The sequence below is a fragment of the Zea mays genome, chromosome 6, assembly GCF_902167145.1.
Source record: "Zea mays cultivar B73 chromosome 6, Zm-B73-REFERENCE-NAM-5.0, whole genome shotgun sequence".
In the NCBI taxonomy this organism is placed as follows: Eukaryota; Viridiplantae; Streptophyta; class Magnoliopsida; order Poales; family Poaceae; genus Zea; species Zea mays.
The window spans coordinates 165,621,558-165,644,517 of record NC_050101.1 but is presented as its reverse complement, the minus strand read 5'-3'; the positions used below and the strand labels follow the sequence as shown (position 1 = coordinate 165,644,517).

The following is a 22,960-nucleotide window of genomic DNA, read 5'->3' as shown; positions in this document are numbered from 1 at the left end:
GAACATGGAGCGACCACCCGGGAAAACAGTGCTACCACAAGGGTATAATGGGACGTCCTTGGCCGATTAACTAGGAAAGCTAGTGGATGTCTTCCTTACCCGAAAGGGGCAAGGGCAGTAGGGGAGTGGTCAGTGTAGGGAGGTCCTTGGGTTGATTTTGCTACGATGGCGGTCAGGCGAGGGATTCCTGCACTGGAGCTTCCTATAAACTGTAGCGGGATTTCTGAAGCTAGTGGAACTTTGTAAAGGCCTCGTAGTGTTACCCAGCCTCGCCTCCTCGGTAGAGGTGTATGGGATTGGCCATCTCTTGGCAGATGGGTAACGTGACTTGTGGGTAAAGATGCGCAACCTCTGCAGAGTGTAAAACTGGTATACTAGCCGTGCTCACGGTCATGAGCAGCTCGAACCCTCACATGATTAATTATGGAACTTAAATTTAATTTGACATTTGCATCGCATTTGGGATTATTTTACTATTACTTTTCTTTATTATTATTAAGGTTTGGTATTTACTTACATTTAGTAATTGCTAATAAAAATTTGACCAACTTATAAAAGCAATGCTCAGCCTCAGCCCTTACTTTGTTGATCAGCCTTACACTTCATATGAACTCCCACCTTTGGTGAGTTCATGCCACATTATTCCCTACGACTTGTTGAGCTATGAACGTATGTGAGCTCACTCTTGCTGTCTCACACCCCCCACAGGAGAAGAACAGGTGGTCGAAGAGGAGCCGCCTAACACTGAGGCATTCGACTTGATCTAGGTGGCGTTTCCCAGTCAGCTTTCTGGCGCCAAGGATAGATTTTAGATCCTGTGATATTTATCTCTTATTTTGTAAGACTTCCGCTATGTAATAAAGTACTCTGATTATATTGTGACATTTATCTCTATACACTCTGTTATTATATATGTTGTCTTCTTTGGCGCATGTATGAGATGCACCCGGCTTTGTTCCTTAAAACCGGATGTGACACCTTACCCCCGCACGTTCTGAAGATGTGGAGGGACTTCACGACTCTAGGTTAGTTTTTTACTACTGCTAATTAAGATACTAAAATTGTAATGCTGCTTATGATATACACTAAAGATGCTTAATTCGGTAGGATATCTCTCATTTTTGTAATAATGGAGGGACATCACGACTCCAGGTTAGTTTTTTACTACTGCTAATTAAGATGCTAAAATTGTAATGTTGCTTATGATATACACTAGAGATGCTTAATTCGGTAGGATATCTCTCATTTTTGTAATAATGCTAGATTTATTTTTGTAATATGTGTGTCGGTCCCACCGCAAGGGGGTAAGCCAACTTCCAGCTTTTTTTAGGGTCATCATGTTGATATTGCGACTGTTAGTACTTGTACTTTATGCATTTAAGTCGGTTCATTCATGGTAATCCAGGTGGGCTCAAGATACCTTGATCACTCGATAATTGAAAGAAAATACGCTGAAGTTGCTCAGCGCTGCCCAAAGTTGTTGCGAGGATCCCCTTCAGCATGGGAGAGGTTAGAAAATATGTGGATACACAGATATCACCTTTTGTTGAATGATCTAGCATAACACCGATGAGTTGTGAGATTTTGATGGATCTCACCCTACGTGTTAATTGATTCATTTTTTAATCAAAACTTTTATGCGACACATGGGTCTTCCACTTTGCTCATCTCCGCCAACTTCCTATTTTGGTCCCTTATATTCCTACAGAAAATCCTCAGCTGAGTGATACTGCATATGAGGTGTGGTGCTAACTTGTAAGTTCCATTACTAATTTTAACACCTATCTGTTGTAATACTATTCTGATTTTCTTGTGTAGGTTGCCCTTGTTGCTCTAACTATCAATCCTTCTTTCCATGAACTTCTCTTGACTACTATAAAAAATTGGCCACCGACATTATACTCAGCCTCACCGGTCATATCTGCCGTTGAGCCACAACTAAACTCCTCATCGATGGCTGATTCATTGAAAGAGGTGGGGAGGGACATTATTTAATGATTGTAAAACATATATTTACACTTCATATTCTTTCCCTATTTGGTTGATATCTGCCTTATGTGCCATGTAGTCATTAGCTGAATTATATGTGATCAATGGTCAATACGAAAAGGCACTTTCTCTTTATGCTAAAATAAGTACATCCTAAAGCTGTATTTGTAGGCACATATCAAAATATACATTTTTATTGTCAAATTATTTCTAATTAAACCCATTTGGTTCAGCTCCTGAAGCCAGAAGTATTCGAGTTTATTGAGAAATACAACTTGCATGATGCTATTCATGATAAGGTATCAAAATGGAGGAGTCCAATCTAGCTGCTAATACAAAGTTACATTCTACAGTGGTACGTTTTAGAAAAAGCATTCCATATCCTTGACTTAAACACTTTTTTTAATATTCTTCAGATTATCAATCTTATGATAGTGGACAATAAAAGAACAGTTCACCTACTGATCCAACATTGTGATATCATTCTCCCATATGAAGTTGTGGAGCAGCTGTTGCATACCAGTAAAAAATGTGATTTGGTCGTGATATCATTCTGAATATAAAAATGTGAGTTGGGAAGCGTCTTCACGCGACTGCTCGTGATCTTCTGACATCGTCGACCCAGCTGATTCTGGCGCGCGCCAACAATCAGTAAGTCTAATCAGTACGCATCATCTGATTTGGCTTTTATTTCAGTTCTTCTGATTTGGTCATGATTTATATTCGGAATTTAATTTGGAATTTGTCTAATTATTCAACATGTAATCTCTGGCACCAAGGAGCTTTTGAGAGATATACTTATTTTTTCATCAATAATGTAATAACCTTCTATCCGAAGACTACATTAGAGCACATGGCTGCGGTTGAGCTTCGTGACTTTGCATGCAAAACTGTGAAGCGGAGTGCAAGCTTGTTCTTGAAAAGCCATCGAGAGACCAGAACAGCTGGTGCCCCTGTAATAAAGAAGAATGCTCGATCCCTGCATTTTTCAAGAACAAGCTTGCACTCTGGGGATGCAAGGGCAAGCAAGGTTTCTTCAAGGGATGCTGCTGCCAAGGAAGGGGATGGCAAAAGACCTTGCAGTGATGAGCTGGCTAATCAAAAGACTACAAAGACATATGAGCCAGCCAAGAAGAGGGGTGTGGGTCAGCCTCCAAAGAGTGAGCAGAGGATTGTTGGGGCACAGGAAAATAGCCCCATCAAAGGCAGGAAAAGTAGCGCTGGGGCACAGGTAGATAGCCCCAGCAAAGGCAGGAAGAGGAGTGCAGAAGCACATGATGATAGCTCTAGCAAAGGGGGCAAGAGGAGCCAGCGGTGAAGCTACCAACAGCTCAATGCCGGTGAAACTGTGTACAGCTTAACCATATATCATAGGTTGTTCCCTTCCGGTTTGTTTACTTGACAAAAAAAGTTATTGTCCCAGTTTTCAAACTGATGTAACAGGAAGGGTTAGTTGTTTCTGATGTTGTTTTGTAAGGAGTAAGGACAATTAGAAGGGAACCCTCATTTTTATATTGAGATTATCCGAGTTAAGCTATACATATCTGACCATGTAATGCTTATAGTAGTTTAAGTTGTTATACCATGTAATTTTGGATTTGAAATGGAAAGGAAATAAATAGGAAAATAGAAAAAGAAAAGAAAAGAAAATAATTATATTAAGAAGAAAGGGACCAAAGGTTACAGAAAACCCGAAAGAAACAGCCAGGTTTTAGGCAACTAAGAAGCCTAAAAACCTAGCCTCAAACTACCTATTTACACCACTAGAAACAGAGGGATACACGACCTTAACCCACACATAGCATTCATCTGCTCCGACCCAGGAGCCATAGCAAGCAGGTAGGATATCCCTTTTGCTCCAACCATACTCCACCTCTGTAATTCCTCATCCACCACTGCCGAAACAACATTTAAATTTGGGGACACTCCATCAAACACACTTATTTCGGTGAGTCCAAATTGACCAAGCACAGAGGATGATGACAGAGTTCAACTCTTTTCTAATCTGACCCTCCACTCGGCTATTTACTGTTTCCCACCAGTCATCAAAGGAAAGCCTGCCCACTTGGGGCTTGTTTGGTTATTTTCAATCCATATGGATTGGAGGGGATTGATATGGATTGGAGGGAATTTTGACTTACTGGAGATTGAAACCCCCTCAATCTCCCTCAATCCATATGGATTGGGGTAGAACCGAACAAGCCCTTGAGGGGCCAATGCTTGCAGGCCAAATTTACTAAATGTGTTACAACTGCCTAGCAAATGATCAATTGTTTTAGGTTCAATAGCTGATACGAATCTTGGGGATGGACGCTCTCCCTGTCCTCGCGGCGGCTAGCACCGCACTTGCCGCCGCTGCCGCTCCCCCCGCCGACTCGCCGGAAAACCAACCCCAACCCCTCCATCAACCCATTGATCAGGCCTCCATCCTCCAGATCCACCCTGCCTCAGTGGGGATTCCAGCATTCGACGCGGACGCCCGCATTCCTAGATCTGAGTCCGGAACTTCTTCTTCGACGCGGTCCTGCCTCAAGCCTGCCGCCGGTTCGTCGACAGCTAAGGCCGCCTGCACCAGGAGAGTTAGGTTCGCCGAATCAGCTCTGTCCGCCGACCAATCTCATCGTTCCTGCTTTGACGCGTCTGCTGCTCCAACAAAAATCACTCCGCACGGCCGGGATGGGACTGCTACCCACCAACTTCAATACCCAGGCCTGCGTCCCATCACTCCTCAACGCAGCAAATCCGCTGAATCCGGCACTGAAGATTTGCCCGGCTGGACAACGGTCCATCGGCGACTCCGCAGGAGATTCAATTCGCCTGCGACTTCATTGAAGCCAACAACCGAGCATTCAAGGTTCCGCCATCTGGACAACAAAAATCTTAAGGTAAGTCTGAGAGGTAAATGCTTCCGATGTCTGGCCAGAGGGCACTACGCCATTGATTGCAGGGATCCGTTGAAATGCTTCAACTGCGGCGGCCCTGGACACAGAGCCTGGCAATGTCCCAAGAAGATTAGTGCTGCTGCTTCTACCCCCTCTGCCTTCCCACCACCTCCCTGCTTCGACAACGTCAACTTCCCTCCTCTGCGCCAAGTCAACATGGTGAAGCCTGGCAACCCCATGGAGCGCCCGCAGGAGACTTTCGTTGTTGCCGCGTCCTCTCGGGACATGGACAGCGAGCTGGCGCGGTTGAGCACCCACGCGGCATGGGCCTGGCTCGGCGGCGTTCGACCGGCAACAAGCACTAACACAGTTAGAAGAGCTTTCTGCTCTAGGTTCAGGATGCGCGAAGAAGACATCAAGGTGGTGAGACACTATCCAGAGGACTTCCTCGTCACCTTTGAACACCAGCATCACCGGGACACGGCTGTGGCGCAACGCGACTTCACCTACAACAACATCGACATCCGCGTCAGGCCGTGGCAGCTCCCCGTCCACGGTGACCACAGCGTCTTCGGCTCCCACGTGCGCCTGTGCCTGGAAGGCATCCCTCTGCACGCATGGAACGATGGCATCGCCAAGCGTGCGGTGGCTAAGTCCTGTGTGCTGGACTACGTTGAAGCCCAGTCGCTGCGAATGGAGGATGCTACGACGCTCAATCTGTGGGCGTGGGCGCGAAACCCGTCTGACATACCTAAGGTAACGTGGCTGACCATTGTTGACAGGAACAACACTGCCCACGACGCGACACCGGCGGGGCGTAGCGGCTTAACCTTCAGGGTCATCGTCCATCTTGATATGGTGGAAGACCCCCCTACCAGGGATGGCCATGGGCATCCACGTGCGTATGATTGGCGGCTTGGTGTTGTTGACGGCGAGTGCGAACCACGTGACCGTCACGACCCTCCACCACCTCGCAGCAACCGTCGCAGGGATGAGGATGGTGATAGTGACCGTCGTGGTCGCCGCCCAGGACGCGACGACAGTTGGAGCTCCCGGCTCTTTCGTAGCATCTCGCGGGCTCCCAGGGACCGCGAGCGGGAGCGCTCGGGGTCGCGCCATGGCCTGCGCCATGACTCATCCGGGCGGCGTCACCACCTCGACGGCGATCAGCAGCTTCGTCACCACCTTCACGGCGATCAGCAGCCTCGTCATGCCGGAGGCGCGTCGTTGGTTACGCCACATGTTGGTCGTGACCCGGCGATTGGTCGTGACCCGGCGAGACGTGGACGCAGCCGTGTGCGCCGTTCCACCCGTGTTGCTGTCCGGCGTGGCCGTTCAGCGACCCCCCCCCCCCCCCCCCACGGCATCCTGCTCGCCCCAGATTTCCACCAAGCGCCTGCAGTCCCGGCATCCGCAGCTCACGCGGTGGTGGCAACGACGGTTCTCCGCGCCCTGCTGTGAAGGCTGCAGCTCTCCCTAAAGGTCGTTATCGCGTTGGCTGCGTGTACCGAAGGCGACCGCGCTTGGTGCCTAAGGGCCAAGTCGATTCGGTCCCAGGGGCTGCTGCTGGCGACAGCAACCTTGCTGTCTGGGATGGCAGCAGGATGAACTTCGCAGACAACGTAAGTCTCATCCCAGTGCAGCGAGCATTCACAACTATTCTCGATTCCATTCCAACATGCCCTGCTATGCAGCTACTGCCTTTGGTGCAGTCTGTGGAGGACCATGTGCTGTTAGGCTCTCCCTGCAGCACGGTTGCTGCGGGCTACAACGCCGAAGCTGTGACGGACTCCAATGTCGACGCTTCCTCTCGGATGATAGCTGCGGTACATGAACCTTCAACAGATGTTGCAGCGGTGTCAACCACCGCGCAAAGCCATCTACTCAACACCATATTCACCAAGCCCTCGCCTGCCATACTTGAGCGACCAGTGCTACATCCTTCGGAGGGGGTAACAACACCAGCGACCACTCTGTCTACTATTCCTGCAGCACCTGCTAGAAGAATCAAGCAGCAACACGGCTTCAACCTTTCGACGGTACGTCATAGCGCCAGACTTGCCAACGGCCCTCGAACGAATGTCATGCAACGGGCCCAGCGCGTCCTCTGCCGCAAGCTTGGTCTCTTGGCAAAAGATGACGCTGCTGATTTTAATACTGCTTTGCAGGAATTTCAGGATTGGTTCAAGAAGCCACTGACTGTGGAGATGGGGACGGCCCTAGATGCTCTGTTCAATCTTGATACGCCAGACACAGTTCGCCTCGACAAGGCCTTGATGGGAATTGCTGGAGATGCTATAGCTGAGATCCAAGAGGAGGTGGACGCCATGCATGCAGAGGCCAGAGCAGTTGCTGCGGCTTGATTGATGGTTGTTTTAGCTCCATGTTAGATGATGTGGGTCTACTTTTGTTATGTCAATGAGTCTCAGTTCAGTTTCTACTACTTTTGTGAGCACCCTGGACTGTATTGGGTTGCTGTTTTGCTTCAGACCTTTAACAGCCATGCTTGTGTTGGCCCTGGTGGCCCCTTTAAGTTTCACTGTCATTATTGTGCAGTGCTGCAATTTCATCCAGCTGTCGGTAATTAATCGGGGTCCTTTTCTCCTCCATGTCTGACTTTAGCATCCTGTGCTGGAATGTAAGGGGTTTAAATTTGCAAGCGCGCCGAGATGCAGTGCGCGCGATGATCTCCACCACCACTTGCCATCTTGCCTGTTTGCAAGAGACTAAATTATCAACGGTCGACAGGTCCATTGTGACGGCGCTTGGAGGACCAAAGCTTAATAAATTCAGTTTTAAACCTGCGGAAGGAAATAGTGGAACCCGGGGTGGTATTCTTTTGCTTTGGGATAGCGACCTACTCGAATTGTCCAATTTTACTATCGGAGAATTCCACATATCCGCAATTGTCTCTCTTAAGGATCGTCGTGCTTCTTTCTACCTGACAGTCGTCTATGGACCATCTTGTAGAGGCCGCAAGCCTGATTTTCTAAGAGAGATGAGTGCACAGAGGCCTCCTTCACCTTCCCCCTGGTTGGTCCTTGGGGATTTCAACTGCACATACAAAGCAAGCGACAAAAACAATTCTAGAGTCAACCCTCGCCTAATGCTTCTGTTCAGGCAAGCTCTTGACATTTGCGACTTGAAAGAAATTCCTTTGCAAAACAGGAAGTTCACTTGGAGCAATGAGAGACGACATCCCACTCTCGTAAGACTAGACAGATTCTTCTGCAACTCTGAATGGGAGGAGATGTTCGGAATATTTGGTCTGCATGCACTATCATCCTCGGTCTCTGACCACTGCCCGCTGCTCCTATCCAATACTACTATGCCGAGGCATCCACGTTCCTTTAGATTTGAGAATTTTTGGACCAAATTACCAGGTTTCCAGCATATAGTTGAGCAAGCCTGGCTGGCACCGACCCAACATCGTGAGCCTTTTCATAGGCTGTACTACAAACTGCAGTTCACGGCCAAGGCGCTTAAGGATTGGAGCTCCAAGTTAATACCTGATGCTAGACTCTTTATGTATATGGCCCTAGAAGTTATTCTAAGACTGGACATGGCACAAGAAAATAGGGGACTGTCCGACATGGAAGTGAACCTCCGAAATAGATTGAAGATGCACATCCTTGGCTATGCGGTAATTGAAAGGGCACGAAACAGGCAAAACTCACGCATGCTTTGGCTTAAATTCGGAGATGCCAACACTAAATTTTTCCACCGGAAAGCTGGCTCCAGGAGGCGAAAAAATTTCATTCAACGGTTGCGGACCGGTAATGGGTGGGTCTTCTCTCACAATGAAAAAGCACAAGAGCTACAAAATTTCTTCCATAATGCTTTAAAGCGGCCAACCCCTAGATCTGTCGACCTTAACTGGGACATTATCTCTGACCAGCAGTTTGATCTATCAAGCCTCGACGCGCCGTTCTCCGAGGAGGAAATTAAGAGAAGTATTGATCTTTTACCAGGAGATAAGGCTCCAGGGCCGGACGGCTTCACTGGTGTTTTCCTTAAATCTTGTTGGACCATTGTAAGGCATGATCTCATGGCTGCAGTGAATGCTTTCTATAATAATCGATGCCTCAACCTCCAATTAATCAATTCAGCAAACATCATTCTAATCCCCAAAAAGGAAGGCGCGGAGGTAGCTGGGGACTTCAGACCTATAAGCCTCATCCATTCTTTCATTAAGATTATCACCAAAACCCTGGCTCTTCGTCTGGCACCAAGAATGAATGAGTTAGTTTCACCTTGCCTAAGTGCCTTCATTCAAAAAAGGAGCATTCATGAAAACTTCCTTGCAGTTAGAAGCACTGTTAGACGCTTCCAGCGTATCAATTCGCCCACGCTATTCCTCAAGCTAGACATTGAAAAAGCTTTTGACTCCGTCCGTTGGGATTACTTGATTGCCTTACTCCGCAATTTGGGATTCCCTGTGAGGTGGACTGACTGGATCGCTTCTATCCTCTCCACCTCAACATCAAGAGTGCTCGTTAACGGGGTCCCTAACCCTCCTATTCATCATGAGAGAGGTCTCAGGCAAGGCGATCCTCTCTCCCCTCTTCTGTTCGTCTTGGCGATAGACCCTTTGCAAAAAATTCTAAAGATCGCCGCGGACAGTGGAGCATTGAACAAGTTGGGAAACAACTCGCCCAGCATTAGGATCTCGCTATATGCTGATGATGCAGCTTTGTTTGTTAAGCCGAAAAAAGAGGATATTGAGACAATTGTCAAGTTGCTCACCTCATTTGGCGAGGCCTCTGGTCTGATGACCAATTTTCAGAAGTCCATGATTGTCCCAATCCGTTGCCAGGGGCTACCCCTTGATGACATCCTTAGTTGCTTCCCAGCCAAAAGAGCAACCTTCCCGATCCGGTACCTGGGCCTCCCTCTCACCCCAACTAGACTCAGGAAGGGGCACTTCCAGTTTTTGGTGGACAAAGTATTGAACAAACTGAGTAGCTGGAATGGGAGAAACTTCTCAGTGGCAGGGCGCTTAACTCTGGTGAAAACAGTGCTTACCTCACAACCAATTTACCTATTAACCACCCTTAATGCTCCCAAGGCAACGATTAGCCTACTAGACTCCAAAAGAAGACAATTCCTTTGGGCTGGTTCTGAACGACTGACGGGCGGAAAGTGCAAAGTCAACTGGAAACGGGTGGCGAGGCCAAAAGCCCTTGGGGGCTTGGGAGTTCTTGATTTGGGCGCTTTTGCGCGTGCCTTGCGCGCGCGATGGCTCTGGCATAATTGCACATCATCACGGAATATTTGGGACAACTTAGAGATTCCTTGCTCTGATGTTGATAGACTGCTTTTTGCGGCATCAACGACCATAGAGATTGGTGATGGTTCTAAAATCTCCTTCTGGGGCAACGCTTGGGTAAGGGGGCAAAGGCCAAAGGACTTGGTGCCTCGTCTCTTTTCTATATCAAGAAATAAGAGGAAATCTTTGGCGGAGGCGGTCACAAACAATGCCTGGATCATGGATCTTGCGCTGTTCGATAGACCGATTACTCCCCACCACATTCATGAGTTCTGCATTCTTTGGTCTGAAGTCCAAAAGATCCAGCTTCACCCAGAGCGTGATGATGCCATCACCTGGAATTTCACTGCGGATCACCGCTACACAGTCAAATCGGCATATCAGGCACAATTTTTGGGCTCTGTTCACACAAATTATGACCTCATCATCTGGAAGAATTGGGCGCCTCCAAAATGCAAGTTTTTCAGCTGGTTAGCAATTCAAAATCGCATTTGGACAGCAGATCGATTAGCCGCCAGGAATTGGCCCCATGAACCAACTTGTGTCCTGTGTCATGCTGCCCAGGAATCGGGGCTTCACCTTTTTGTGGAATGTCGTTTCATCAAAAGAATTTGGGAGGAAGTTGCTGTTTGGGTAGCTGTTGAGGGCCTGAAGCCGTCTAACTGGGAGCGACCCCCCTCGCTGGGGCATTGGTGGGAAAAGCTGGCTTTTTTGCCGGGATGCAATAGAAAAGGCATCAGATCACTATTGATCCTTGTAAACTGGGAGATTTGGCGAGAACGAAATGCGAGAATCTTTGATCGCAGATTCTCGAGCTGCCAACAAATCATTGCCAAAATCAAGAGTGAGGCAGCAGCCTGGAATTTGGCAGGGGCCAAGCACCTAGTTACCCCTTAACAACTATTTAGTGGGGTCTGTTTTTTATTTCTGTTTACTTCTCTTCAGGTTGGACCTTTGCCTAGTGCTTCGGTCACTGTATTGACTTAAACCTCTTGTTATTCTTCTTATCAATATATCTTGGCAGACCTCCTGCCTTTTCAAAAAATTGTTTTAGGTTCCTGATCACACAGAGGACAACTCTCAGGGTGCTCCAAATTTCTTTTTGCAAGTCAATCAGTTGTCTAGCATTTCTTATGTGCCACCAACCACATAAAAATGTATGCTTACCAGGTGCCCAACTTTGCCAAATCCTTTCCCCAGGCTAGAAGGGGATGGATCCATTGAACAAGACTTCATAGGCAGACTTGGCTGAGTATATCCCAGAGGGTGAGAATTGCCAAATGTGAATGTCTTCAACATCTGGATGCAAAACAACTTCTGATAAGAGATCCCAAAGTAACAAATATTCCATTAGTACTTCCAATGTAAGAGCACCGTGGATATCAGAAATCCATTGTTGATTAGTGAGGGCATCGTGGACTGTTCTTTTTCTGGCTCTGTTAGAGATTGCTCCAAACATATTTGGTGCTAGATGATCTGTCCTTTGTCCTTTCATCCATCTATCAGTCCAGAAATTGATATTCCTCCCATTACCAATCTCTGATTTCAAAGCAATAGAGAAAGGGAATTAACTACTTTATGTGCTTGGGTGGGGATGAAAGGCTAAGGTTTATTTGGTACTGTTTTCTGTAACCATAATCAGCACATTCTCAAGGCCCACCCCATTTTTTGCAAATGAGATGAACCAAGTCCTCCCAATTGTAGTGGCCGAGTCACATTGGGCTAAGCTATCATGCAATGTCCTCCTTTGACATCATTCCTGCTCTTCCAGAGAAACCCTCTTCTATAGTCAGCGCAATCTCAGTTGGTAGTAACTGGTAAACCTCTGGTGCTCACAGTCACAGTTCTGGTACCACCTACACGTGGAAGACAAAAAATAAAATCCTCATGAAGTCATCATAAAAATTTAAGTTTGTTCTCAATACATGCATTTCTTTTTAGCATACTGGCGCTGCTTTCTTATTTCTACTTGATAGTTATTCATTATCTGCTAATGGAAGTTTTAATATATAAGTTCATTACAACATGCAGACAATTGCAACAGTATGCATGTTCTTGGCGGGAAAAGTTGAAGAAACACCCAGACCTCTGAAGGATGTCATACTTCTTTCATATGAGATCATCCACAAAAAGGATCCTGCTGCAGTTCAACGAATAAAACTGAAGGTGATTTGATTTAGAGCATTTAATATCTTGATATTGCTGTTCTAGGTAATCCGAAGTTCCGAACTTCATGACCTATGATGTTATTATCCTTTTCTCCTATTATTATTCTATTGATGGCTCTTCCTTTTCATTTATCATATAATAGTACCTTTTTAAAAGGCAAGGCTAGGATGACTCTTTTTATGCAATTTTACGTCCTGTTTACTGTGGCACGCAAAAAAACTGAGGTTGTTTGTTTTGTTTCTTCAGGAAGTATATGAACAGCAAAAGGAACTTATTTTACTCGGAGAACGTGTTGTGCTTGTGACACTTGGTTTTGATTTGAATGTGAACCATCCTTACAAGCCCTTGGTTGAAGCAATAAAAATATTCAAGGTTGCTCAAAATGCACTTGCTCAAGTTGCCTGGAATTTTGTCAATGATGGGTATGCTAACATTACTCTTCCTCATTACAAATAGTAATCCACAAACATCCCTATTTACTACGCCTTAAAAGGGGTGTACAGGCTCCGCACTTCACTTTGCCTACAATTTAAACCACACCATATTGCGGGTGGTGCAATCTTCCTCGCTGCGAAGTTTCTCAAAGTCAAGCTTCCATCAGATGGCGAGAAGGTCTGGTGGCAAGAGTTTGATGTAACTCCGTGGCAGCTGGAAGGTTGGTCTCTAGATACAACCGCGCGGCCCATCCTCACGTGTAGCCGCGCAAGCCCGCGTCCGCAAATCAGCTCGCGCCCTGACCACTTGGGACCACCTGACAGCCGACCGCGCGCTCACTGCCTGGTAGGGCTCATCTGTCATCCCTCTCCTCCTCCCCTTCAACTGAAGACCGGTTCCGATGCCTGCATGCTCGGAGCTCGTGGCTGCGAATCCTCCGGACCCGTAACAACTGGGCGGCCTGCCAGGACCCACTAACCCATCTGCGCAGACCCTATCAACCACTGCTGGTGGGACCCAGCCGTCGGTCGTCCACTCGTCAGCGGAGCCTTGGTGATCTTCTTGGACGTGCTTGCTGCTGGTGCGGTAGACGCAGACCCCGCGCCGATCTCGCCTCATAGCAAGCCACATCGAAGTCGCCGCCCTGCGTACATGTTGTCGTGCAATGGAGCGTCACCGCCACGCCTTGCGCCGTTCGCCGTGGTGAAGGTACCCCGCAGATCCGCCGCTCACCGGGGCCCGACACTCTGCGCGACAGCTGCCGGTGAGATTCAGGTTCTTTGTGCTCCTCTCCTTCTCGTGGTTGTGTTCCGTCAAGTAGAGCTTGTGATTACCCAAACCGTAGACCGGAATTCCTCACTGCACCTGCTGCTCCGCCGTGGACCCGCCTGCTCTGTGGACTGAAAACCTCGCCGTCCCACTTTCGGTAAGACATCATCCACCTTGCTCGCAATGATCTCCTCTACACGTAGGACCTTTTGGGAGGGTAATCGGGGCTCGGGTGCACGATTCGCTTTTCCTCCGGCCAGAGCCCGCCGTGAGACCTCACGCCGCCATTCTCGGTCGGCCGGCTTGTGGGGAGAAACCCCTGTGTCGTCCGATTTCTTTCTGATGGCCGAGATTTGCTACAAGTTACCGATTGGGATTATTAGATCGTGGCCGTTAGTCCTGCAATCTATGCATGCGATTAAACCTCAAGTTGTTAGACTCTCATCCGTGGATGGGGGATCAGACGTCTGACGTCGCGTACCGGTTCGGTCCCTTAGATCTGACCGTACATCATAGATCCTATGGTCTAAACGCATCCAAGTCCTTAGCCGCGTGGCATTCTTTGTAAAGAGCCCCTAGGCTTTATCGGATTTAATCCGCCGTCCACTCTATATGCTCACTGAGTCTAGAAAAACATTTATAGCTTGGACCCTAATCTTTCTGGAATTTGGGACACAGTCCAGAAAAAAAAAGAAAATAGGGAAAAGGAGTTTAGAAATTGATTTTTGGTTTAAAAATAATTGCAGAAACCCATTTAATTCATGGAAATTTCATATTAAATCCAAATGAGTTCATTCCAATTTCTATAATTCTATAATATTATTTTTTATCACATAATATCTCTGTTTTGTCATGAAAACAACAATAAAATTGATTTCCTAATTAATCATATATCAAATATGTGGCAGAACCTCCCAAGTTATTGGGCCCACATGCACCTTTCCTTGTCTCAAAGACCTCAGACGGCTATGCATGTGCACCAGATAACTTAACAGGATCCGTCCGATTGCCCAAGGACATCGGATAAACCACTTACAACCAGAATCGCGGGATTACGTAACACAAATCACACACCAATATTTTTGTAGCGGAAATCTTATTACCAAATTTTACAAGTTACAAAAGTTTTACATTATTTTATCGGAGTGATTACAAAAGTATAAGTTTGAAATATATGTTAGCTCAAGTGACCATCCTCAATAAGAAGATAAAGACGGGGTATACTTATATAAGAAGGCCGAGCCCACCGGCACTTAACACCATCAACAGCAGCACAAAACTATAACCTGAAAAACAACAGGGAATAAAACCCTGAGTATGGAATTACTCAGCAAGACTTACCCGACTAAAGAAAAGACTCTCAAGGATATGCTGGATTTGGGAATCAAGGAGAGGCTTTAGCAAGAATCAACTTAGATACTTTTGCAGAAATAGCTTACTAAAGTGAGTCCTTACTTTCAATATTTTAACGCCAGATTAAATATTAATAGACTCTGTTTGCATCTGGTCTAATTTCACCATCTCATCAATACAACATCATTTTTATTCATGAGGTTCACATCCTGACTTAGGTTGTAGGGCAGTGACCAAGTCTTCATGTCCGCGAAGTTACGGCGATCCGAATCGATTATACTCAGCTGAGGATCTCCAATCACACGACAAATGTAGCACTTAACCCTTGCATATGTCAACCCGCCACTGGGGTTCTTAAGACCAGATCAGGTTCACGCCAACCGAGAGCACAGATACACCACCGTCCAGCCTCTTGCCACGAAGGGTACACGCTACTCTCGCCACCGCTCCACGCCCATTCCGTGTTATCTTATTCTGGCCTTAGTCTGCCCGAGGCAAAGCTTACCCATGACGAGGCATGTGACCAGTTAAAGGGTCCTCGGTCAGCAGGCCTACATACGCATCCAATCCTTAATCAACCTGGGTAGAACATCACCTGTTCCTAGCCCAAGTCCCGATTTAAGTACTTCCATCCTTAGGATTGTTTGTATTCCTTAGGATGAAAAGAGCATCAAAGGGAACTTTGCAGTAAGATCCCACCACGCTCTCAATGAAAATATTCTTGCAGGTAGAAGTCATCTTTCCTCAGGATAACCCCTGAGCTAGGCCTTAATGCAAAAGACAACCTCTATCCACAAGATCTGAGCAGGGCTAAGCATTTTTGTAAATCATAATTTTGATACTTCACCAGAAGTATCTATAAAGGTATGGATTTCAAGGAAGGCAATGCATCCAAGGGTTTCCAAGCAACTCCTATAAACCTAATTAGAGATGTCCAAACGGGCCGCCCGGCCCGGTCCGGCCCGGGCCCGGTGGAGCCCGGCCCGTTTTGGGCCCGGCCCGCCAAGCACGATTAAAAAACCGGGCCGGGCCGACTAAGCACGCGGGCTCAATTTCTTGTCCGAGCCCGGCCCGCAACGGGCCTAAACGGGTCGGGCCGGCCCGTTTAGCACGAAAAAAGCGGGCCGAAAAGCGGGCTATGCGGGCCGAAAAGTACGTTTTAGTGTAAAAAAAGCGGGCTTAACGGGCTTAGAGCTAAACGGGCCGTGCCGGGCTAGCCCACCGTACCTAATTTCCTGTCCGAGCCCGGCCCGCTTATTCGTGCCGGGCCGGCCCGGGCCCGCATATAACCGGGCCGTGCCGGGCTCGGACCGGGCCCAAAAAGCGGGCTTCGTGCCGGGCTCGCGGGCCTCGTGCTTATTGGACATCTCTAAACCTAATGCACATTCACTAGACTTAAAGTGTATAAAAATAATTTAAAAACACAAGGAAAGGGTTGCATGCACCGGGGCTTGCCTGAATAACACTAGGTTAGTGTTGTTAGACGATGTCCACTTGACGATCATCCTTGTCTTCGCATTGTTCCGATTATCCATCTTCAGGTTAATCACCTTGCGAATTAGTCCACACTTGGGGTCGACTTGACTCATCTTCCGCTTCACGCGATTATTTATCGTACCTCATGAGATGCATGATGCACATGTATGAGCACGAGTATAACGAGTATAATATAAATAATCTACCTAAAAAGGATGAAACACTTAAAACCAAACATTAAGCATCATGGATATCACAATAGGGCATCGACTACATCCATTAACCAAATTGACATATTACACTAGAAAATATATTTTTATTCCTAGCTTTTTATTAACTCTTTAAACTATGTATCTTAATTACTTGATTACCGATTTATCTAAATCGATCATCTAGACCTAGTTAACGGGAATACGAATCAACTTACCCTGACTAATTCGACGCGATAGTCACAAGCACGACTACGGGTTCCGGTTGATGTAATTGAGGGGCCTTCTTTTCTTCGGTAATCAATTGCTGCAGATCTTTTCCTCGACTGAATAATTTTGACGAACCGAACTTGAGTCGCGCAGGATGTCCGAGCTTTTATTGCGCACTTGGTGAATACCACGCTGCTGGCTTTGTCTTCACCCGATTCTTGCGATTTCTTGCTGACACGCGGAACGACGACGACACGGGAGGGTGACGTATATAGAGCTACACACGCGACGCGACGACGAACGACGCTAACTGGCGGAATCGACGACGCGATTGGGAATTAAAGTCGAGCGAGCCGAGAGAGCGCGCTGGCGAGCAGAAAACAGGACGCGCGGCGAGGCTGAGCGTCTGTAAGAAAAACGTGATGGCCAGAGAACTCAGCACGGGCGCGATGATTTGGCAGATCAAGAAAACATGACGACAAGAGGCAAGATTTGCAGATGCCTCGACGGGACTGGCCAGACACAAAGACACACAAAGACGACGACGTGGGGCGAGTAGCGCACACGCACGTCGCAACAAAACGATGACTGTTCAGCGCTTGATATTTCTTGGAGCAGAGCAAGAACGCTGGGAGTTCGCAGCGGTGCTCCACAACGGCCATCACCGGCGTCGAGCAAGAGGCGATTTAGTGAGGTTGACCTCAAACAACGCGACGACGAGCTGGAATACCAGGGTGACCGCGGCGTGGGAGGAACGGCGAACTCACAATGGGAGGGACTTCGAGCTGTGGCCGGCGGGCAGGAAGCGGGACGCGGCAAAGGAAGAGCGCCGGCGCGCGGCCATGGCTGAACAGAGAAACGCGCGGGCCGCGAGGAGCAGGGACTGGCCGCCAGCAGAGCGCAGAAGGCGAGCAGGGAGCTCCGGCAGAGGACCGCGCACGCAGGGGCTTGACGACGGACGGTGGCCATGGGCGAGACGCGCGATCGGAGCATAGGAGCGCGTGCCAGGAAGAACCGAGCGGGCGCTGGGCACGGCCACCGGCGGGAAAGGCCGCCGCGCAGAGAAGGAAGACGAGCGCGCGGCCAGCCAGGCGAACAGGAGATCTGGGAACCGCGACCGAGGGAGATGGAGAGGAGGAGACGAGCTCGGTTGGCTGGGTTTGGGGCTCGGCAGGGGAGCCGCCATGGGAGGAGGCAAAAGGGCGAGCAGGGGCGCGCGCGTGCCGTGGTGTCCAGTCGCGACGTCCGCTCGGTGGTCGGCCTCGGTGAAGAAGAGAGGAGACGTGAGGGAGCGACGCGGCAGAGGAATCCACATCCGACCAGCAGGCGCCATGGCTGGGAGCTTCTGCAAGCTGGAGGGAGCAGAGGAGGCGCCGAGCTGAAGAAGCACGAGGAGGAAGAAGACCACGGCGCGCAGCAGCGGAGCGCGCGACGCAGAGACCCGAAGGGCGCGCAGGCATGGAGGAGCGCGCGGCTTAGAGGAGCCACCATGGAGAGAACCTTGGCTGGCTGGGACTGGGATGAGCCGGCCGGACCCGAGGGAGATAAGGGAGAGAGGAGCACGAGGGAGACAACGCACTGGAGAAGACAACCTGAGCACGACGATGCAAAATATCAGAAGAGCGGCAGCCAAAAAAATCAGAGGGAGGGCGGCTACTGGATAGAAACGAAAAGATTTATTTTTAAATATTTCCAGATATTTCTATTTTTAAAAGGAAAGCGTAGATATTTCTAAATTCCGATTTTTAGCGCTGTGCACAGGCCGACACGTTACACGAATACATATGATATGCTTCGGATTTAGCGAACCAATCTAATCGCTAATTACTTATATCCGAAGATTCGAATCCGGGCAAGAAACGATGGCCCGAACAAGACTGATTTCGCCTTCGGTAATTTGCTCTGTGGAATTCAACTAAAATTAGCCGAAAATAAATCCGCTATTGTATACGCGATTTCGTCGTCAAAACAGCGTGCGGACGGAGAAATTGGATTCTAACCTCGCGCACGATTTCACTCAAACGACGCACGATTCGGATTATTTTGCACAGAGTATTTTAGCTGTCGAGTTCAAATTAATCTGTCCGAAATAAAAAGGCGTAAAAGGAGGTCGAGCTTCTGAATTCGGATTCGCGCGGCGATGAATTTTAATTAATCATCGGACGCACCGATTTTCAGAACGACGATGTCTCGAACATCACGAAAATTTTGGAAGAGCCCAAACAGATGAAAATAAAAACGACGTCGCACTCGCGACAGACGAAACAGATGCGATATAAAAATCGAGCTAGACGAAGATGATTAAAACTTAGTGTCTGTTTTATCCACTGATATCACGTGCTTAAATCCGTACTTGTTGTCGAGCGGAATATAAACACCAGGGGTGTTACAAAATACATAGAAACTTTGGAAATTCGTAACTTCCCCATTTTAATTCCAAATTGAATCGTTCCTGTTGCGTTAGTCTCGTATGAATATTTAATACGTAATAACAACATTGATTATACCATGTTTCATACTTTTATAATTAGATATTTATTTATCCTATGTTAATTGGGTTAATCTATGTCTATTGGATTAATTTATTTAATAGTATTCTAACTTTATGGTTATATAATTTAAATCAAATAATGACTTAGATTAAAGTTGAGATAATTATTTATAGAATAATCTCTTATATGATCTATACTAACCAATTTATAATATAGTTTAATATTTAAGTCACGTAGAGCTTTTACAGATCATAACTCCTTAACCATGACTCCCATCTTAGTAGTTCTCGATCCCGCGATCTCGTAGCAACGCGTATATTATTATTATTCAGTTTGTACTTATGTTTGGTGTGATGTTAATTTTGTCTATACCATGTTTGCTTGTATTGCTACGACTAGCAGTGCGGTCACGAGGATCCGAAGAATCACCCTGGTAACTGGAATCTCAAGTGTCAGGCAAGTTGTGCCCTTGATCACTTTTGTTACCTAAAATTGCGAAATAGAACCCGCAGTCCACGCAGTAGCACTCTGAGTCTTAGAGTTTTTCGCGCAGAGGCCCCTGCTGATTTTCTGATCTATGAACAACAATCCATGAAATACGATGTCTGACCATTAGTCTTGTACTTTATATACCTAAAATACTTTTGTCAATAAAATTATGTTTGACACTTTCAATCTGATGGGTACAGACCAAATCACAATGGATATAGAGGTGGAGGAAGGAAATGTCGATGTTGGCAATACTGCTGAACCATCGTATGAGGTTGTGGCTAGCGGTGGTTGTTCAGCACAATTGTCAACTAATGACACTGATGAACATGAACTGGGTAAGTGCTATTATCAATTACAAAAAAACTAAGTCTGTAATAATAAATATTTGTTTGACACTTAATTTTTCTCTTGTGCGCCATAGATATAGAGAGCGAGGATAGTAAGGTCAGTGTTGGTAATGCTGCAAAACAATCACACGATGTTGTGGGAGTAGGCATTGACTGTATTTTCAATCCTATTAAAGTGTCAACTGAAGCCGATCTTGGACCACAACCGGGTAGGCTCTCTTATCTACACTCCTAAATGTAAATATTGTCTTATGAGTACTCCTAAAAATGCTTTTGTCAAGAGACTTATGTTTCATTCACTCCTCATACAGATGTGATACACCTGACATCTTTGGATGTTCCAAATGAAACAAGTCAAATAAGTTTTGATGTGAATATGGTAGAGCAGAACAAACAAGATGCTTTGGACACACTTATTAGAATATCACAACATAAAAAACCAAAGAAATTGAATGTAGCTCGAGTTGTCTCTGAAGGTAATTTTTTGTTCTTGCCTTATTGTATCTTATTGGTTTTCGCATATATCATTTGCTTATTAAGTATAATATTTTTCATTGTATAGATTATAAGTGCACCCCAGAAGATGTTCAGCTTATTGAATACATTAAAACATTACTGGGGAAACAAGTTGTGGTGAACATCGACAACGCATGGTTAAACAAAAATGATATGGAATGTCTTTTTCATGGTGACATTCAATTGTCTGGTGAAGTAAGTACATCTGTATGTACATATTATATACAGTAATAAAGTATATATATTTATAATTATCCTATTATACAGTATGGTATACATATTTAAAGCTAGCATGTATATTTGATCTGCTAATTGTATTCTTTTGGTGTACAGGTCCTCAGTGCATATATACACTATATGAGGGATGAAGAGCATTTACTTCAAAGAGAAGGTGGAAAGGTCTTCTTAGAGAACATATTTATTTCCAGTCCACTTAAGCATGATGGCGACCCTAAGGTGCTCTTAAATTGTAAGGAAGACACAATTGAAAAAAGGGTGGACAACTATTTACAGTCTGACATGGTTGACCTAAAACTCAGCTCATTTTTAATATATGTAATATGTAATATATTGGTGCATAATACTTACAAATTAATGTTAATGTATGTTCTATGAAGGTGTTCATTCCAATGATGTCGGGGACCATAATTAGGGGTACCCTCAAGACTCCTAATCTCAGCTGGTAACCCCCATCAGCACAAAGCTGCAAAGGCCTGATGGGTACAATTGAGTCAAGGCTCGGTCCACTCAAGGGACACGATCTCGCCTCGCCCGAGCCCAGCCTCGGGCAAGGGCAGCCGACCCCGGAGGGTTCACGTCTCGCCCGAGGACCCCCTCAAGCAACGGACACACCTTCGGCTCGCCCGAGGCCCAGTCTTCGCCAAGAAGCAACCTTGGCCAAGTCGCCACGCCGACCGACCGTATCGCAGGAGCATTTAATGCAAAGGTGGCCTGACACCTTATCCTGACGCGTGCCCTTCAGTCGACAGAGCCGAAGTGACCGCAGTCACTTCGCCGCTCCACTGACCGGTCTGACAAGAGGACAGCGCCGCCTGCGCCGCTCTGACTGTTGTGCCACTCGACAGAGTGAGGCTGACAGCAGCCAAGTCCGGCCTCAGGCGCCATAGGAAACTCCGCATCGCCCGAAGGGCTCGGACTCGGGCTCGGCCCCGGAAGACGACGAACTCTGCTTCGCCCGACCCCAGGGCTTGGACTCGGGCTCAGCCCCGGAAGACGACGAACTCCGCTTCGCCCGACCCCAGGGCTCGGACTCGGGCTCAGCCCCGGAAGACGACGAACTCCGCATCGCCCGACCCTAGGGCTCGGACTCAGCCCTGGCCTCAGCCGACGGTCTCCGCCTCGCCCGACCCAGGGGCTCGAACTCGACCTCGGCCTCGGAAGACAGACTCGACCTCGACCTCGAAGGAGCCTCCACCTCGCCCAACCCAGGGCTCGGACCGACCACGTCACAGGAGGCGCCATCATTACCCTACCCCAAGCTAACTCATGCTACAGGGAACAAGACCGGCGTCCCATCTGGCTCGCCCTGGTAAACAAGTAATGATGGCGCCCCGCATGCTCTATGACGACGGCGGCTCTCAGCCCCCTTACGGAAGCAAGGAGATGTCAGCAAGGACTCGACAGCCCCGACAGCTGTCCTTCCGCCAGGCTCCAGCGCTCCTTCGACGGCCACGACACCACACGAACCGGGTGCCAAAACCTCTCCAGTTGCCACGATGGCATGTACTTAGGGCACTAGCTCTTCTCTGCTAGACACGTTAGCACACTACTACACCTCCCATTGTACACCTGGATCCTCTCCTTACGCCTATAAAAGGAAGGTCCAGGGCCCTCTTACAGGGGGTTGGCCGCGCGGGGAAGGACGGGACGGCGCTCGCGTAAGCCTCTCGCTCCCTCCCGCGTGGACGCTTGTAACCCCCTACTGCAAGCGCACCCGACCTGGGCGCGGGACAAACACGAAGGCCGCGGGTTTCCCCTTTTACGCCTGTCTCCCTCCGGTTTTTCCACCCTTCGCGCTCCGTCTCGCGCCGACCCATCTGAGCTGGGGCACGCGGCGACAATTTACTCGTCGGTCCAGGGACCCCCGGGTTCGAAACGCCGACAGTTGGCGCGCCAGGTAGGGGCCTGCTGCGTGTTGACGAACAGCTTCCCGTCAAGCTCCAGATGGGCAGTCTCCAGCAACCTTTCCAGCCCGGGACGGTGCTCCGTTTCCGGAGTCTTGAGTTCATGTCCCTCGACGGCAGCTACAATATGATACTCCTTCCCCCGTCGCGCGACAGCGACAATGGCGGCCGACAACCCGCCCGCCGGCGGCGGAATCGACGACGTCTTC

The 22,960-nt window shown here is 47.9% G+C and overlaps 4 protein-coding genes across 4 annotated transcripts; 3 read left to right on the top strand and 1 right to left on the bottom strand.

Annotated features, from left to right (window-relative positions):
* Positions 1 to 2,803: 2,803 nt before the first annotated feature.
* LOC103630499 (DNA-binding bromodomain-containing protein) lies at positions 2,804 to 3,307 on the top strand. The gene has a single exon (XM_008651560.4). It carries the CDS (start codon positions 2,843 to 2,845, stop codon positions 3,305 to 3,307), a length of 465 nt encoding a protein of 154 aa, XP_008649782.1. The 5' UTR covers positions 2,804 to 2,842.
* Positions 3,308 to 12,107: 8,800 nt separating this feature from the next.
* On the top strand, positions 12,108 to 13,093 carry LOC118472322 (cyclin-T1-3-like). Its single transcript, XM_035960309.1, has 4 exons — positions 12,108 to 12,306; positions 12,556 to 12,731; positions 12,813 to 12,964; positions 13,068 to 13,093. The coding sequence occupies exons 1-4, from the start codon at positions 12,166 to 12,168 to the stop codon at positions 13,091 to 13,093; spliced, it is 495 nt and encodes a 164-aa protein (XP_035816202.1). The 5' UTR covers positions 12,108 to 12,165.
* LOC103630502 (uncharacterized) lies at positions 13,036 to 21,223 on the top strand. Its single transcript, XM_008651561.4, has 6 exons — positions 13,036 to 13,507; positions 19,942 to 20,079; positions 20,166 to 20,300; positions 20,403 to 20,567; positions 20,654 to 20,802; positions 20,941 to 21,223. The coding sequence occupies exons 1-6, from the start codon at positions 13,396 to 13,398 to the stop codon at positions 21,220 to 21,222; spliced, it is 981 nt and encodes a 326-aa protein (XP_008649783.2). The 5' UTR covers positions 13,036 to 13,395; the 3' UTR covers position 21,223.
* On the bottom strand, positions 16,593 to 18,860 carry LOC109940224 (uncharacterized). The gene has a single exon (XM_020539598.1). It carries the CDS (start codon positions 18,249 to 18,251, stop codon positions 17,223 to 17,225), a length of 1,029 nt encoding a protein of 342 aa, XP_020395187.1. The 5' UTR covers positions 18,252 to 18,860; the 3' UTR covers positions 16,593 to 17,222.
* Positions 21,224 to 22,960: the final 1,737 nt, after the last annotated feature.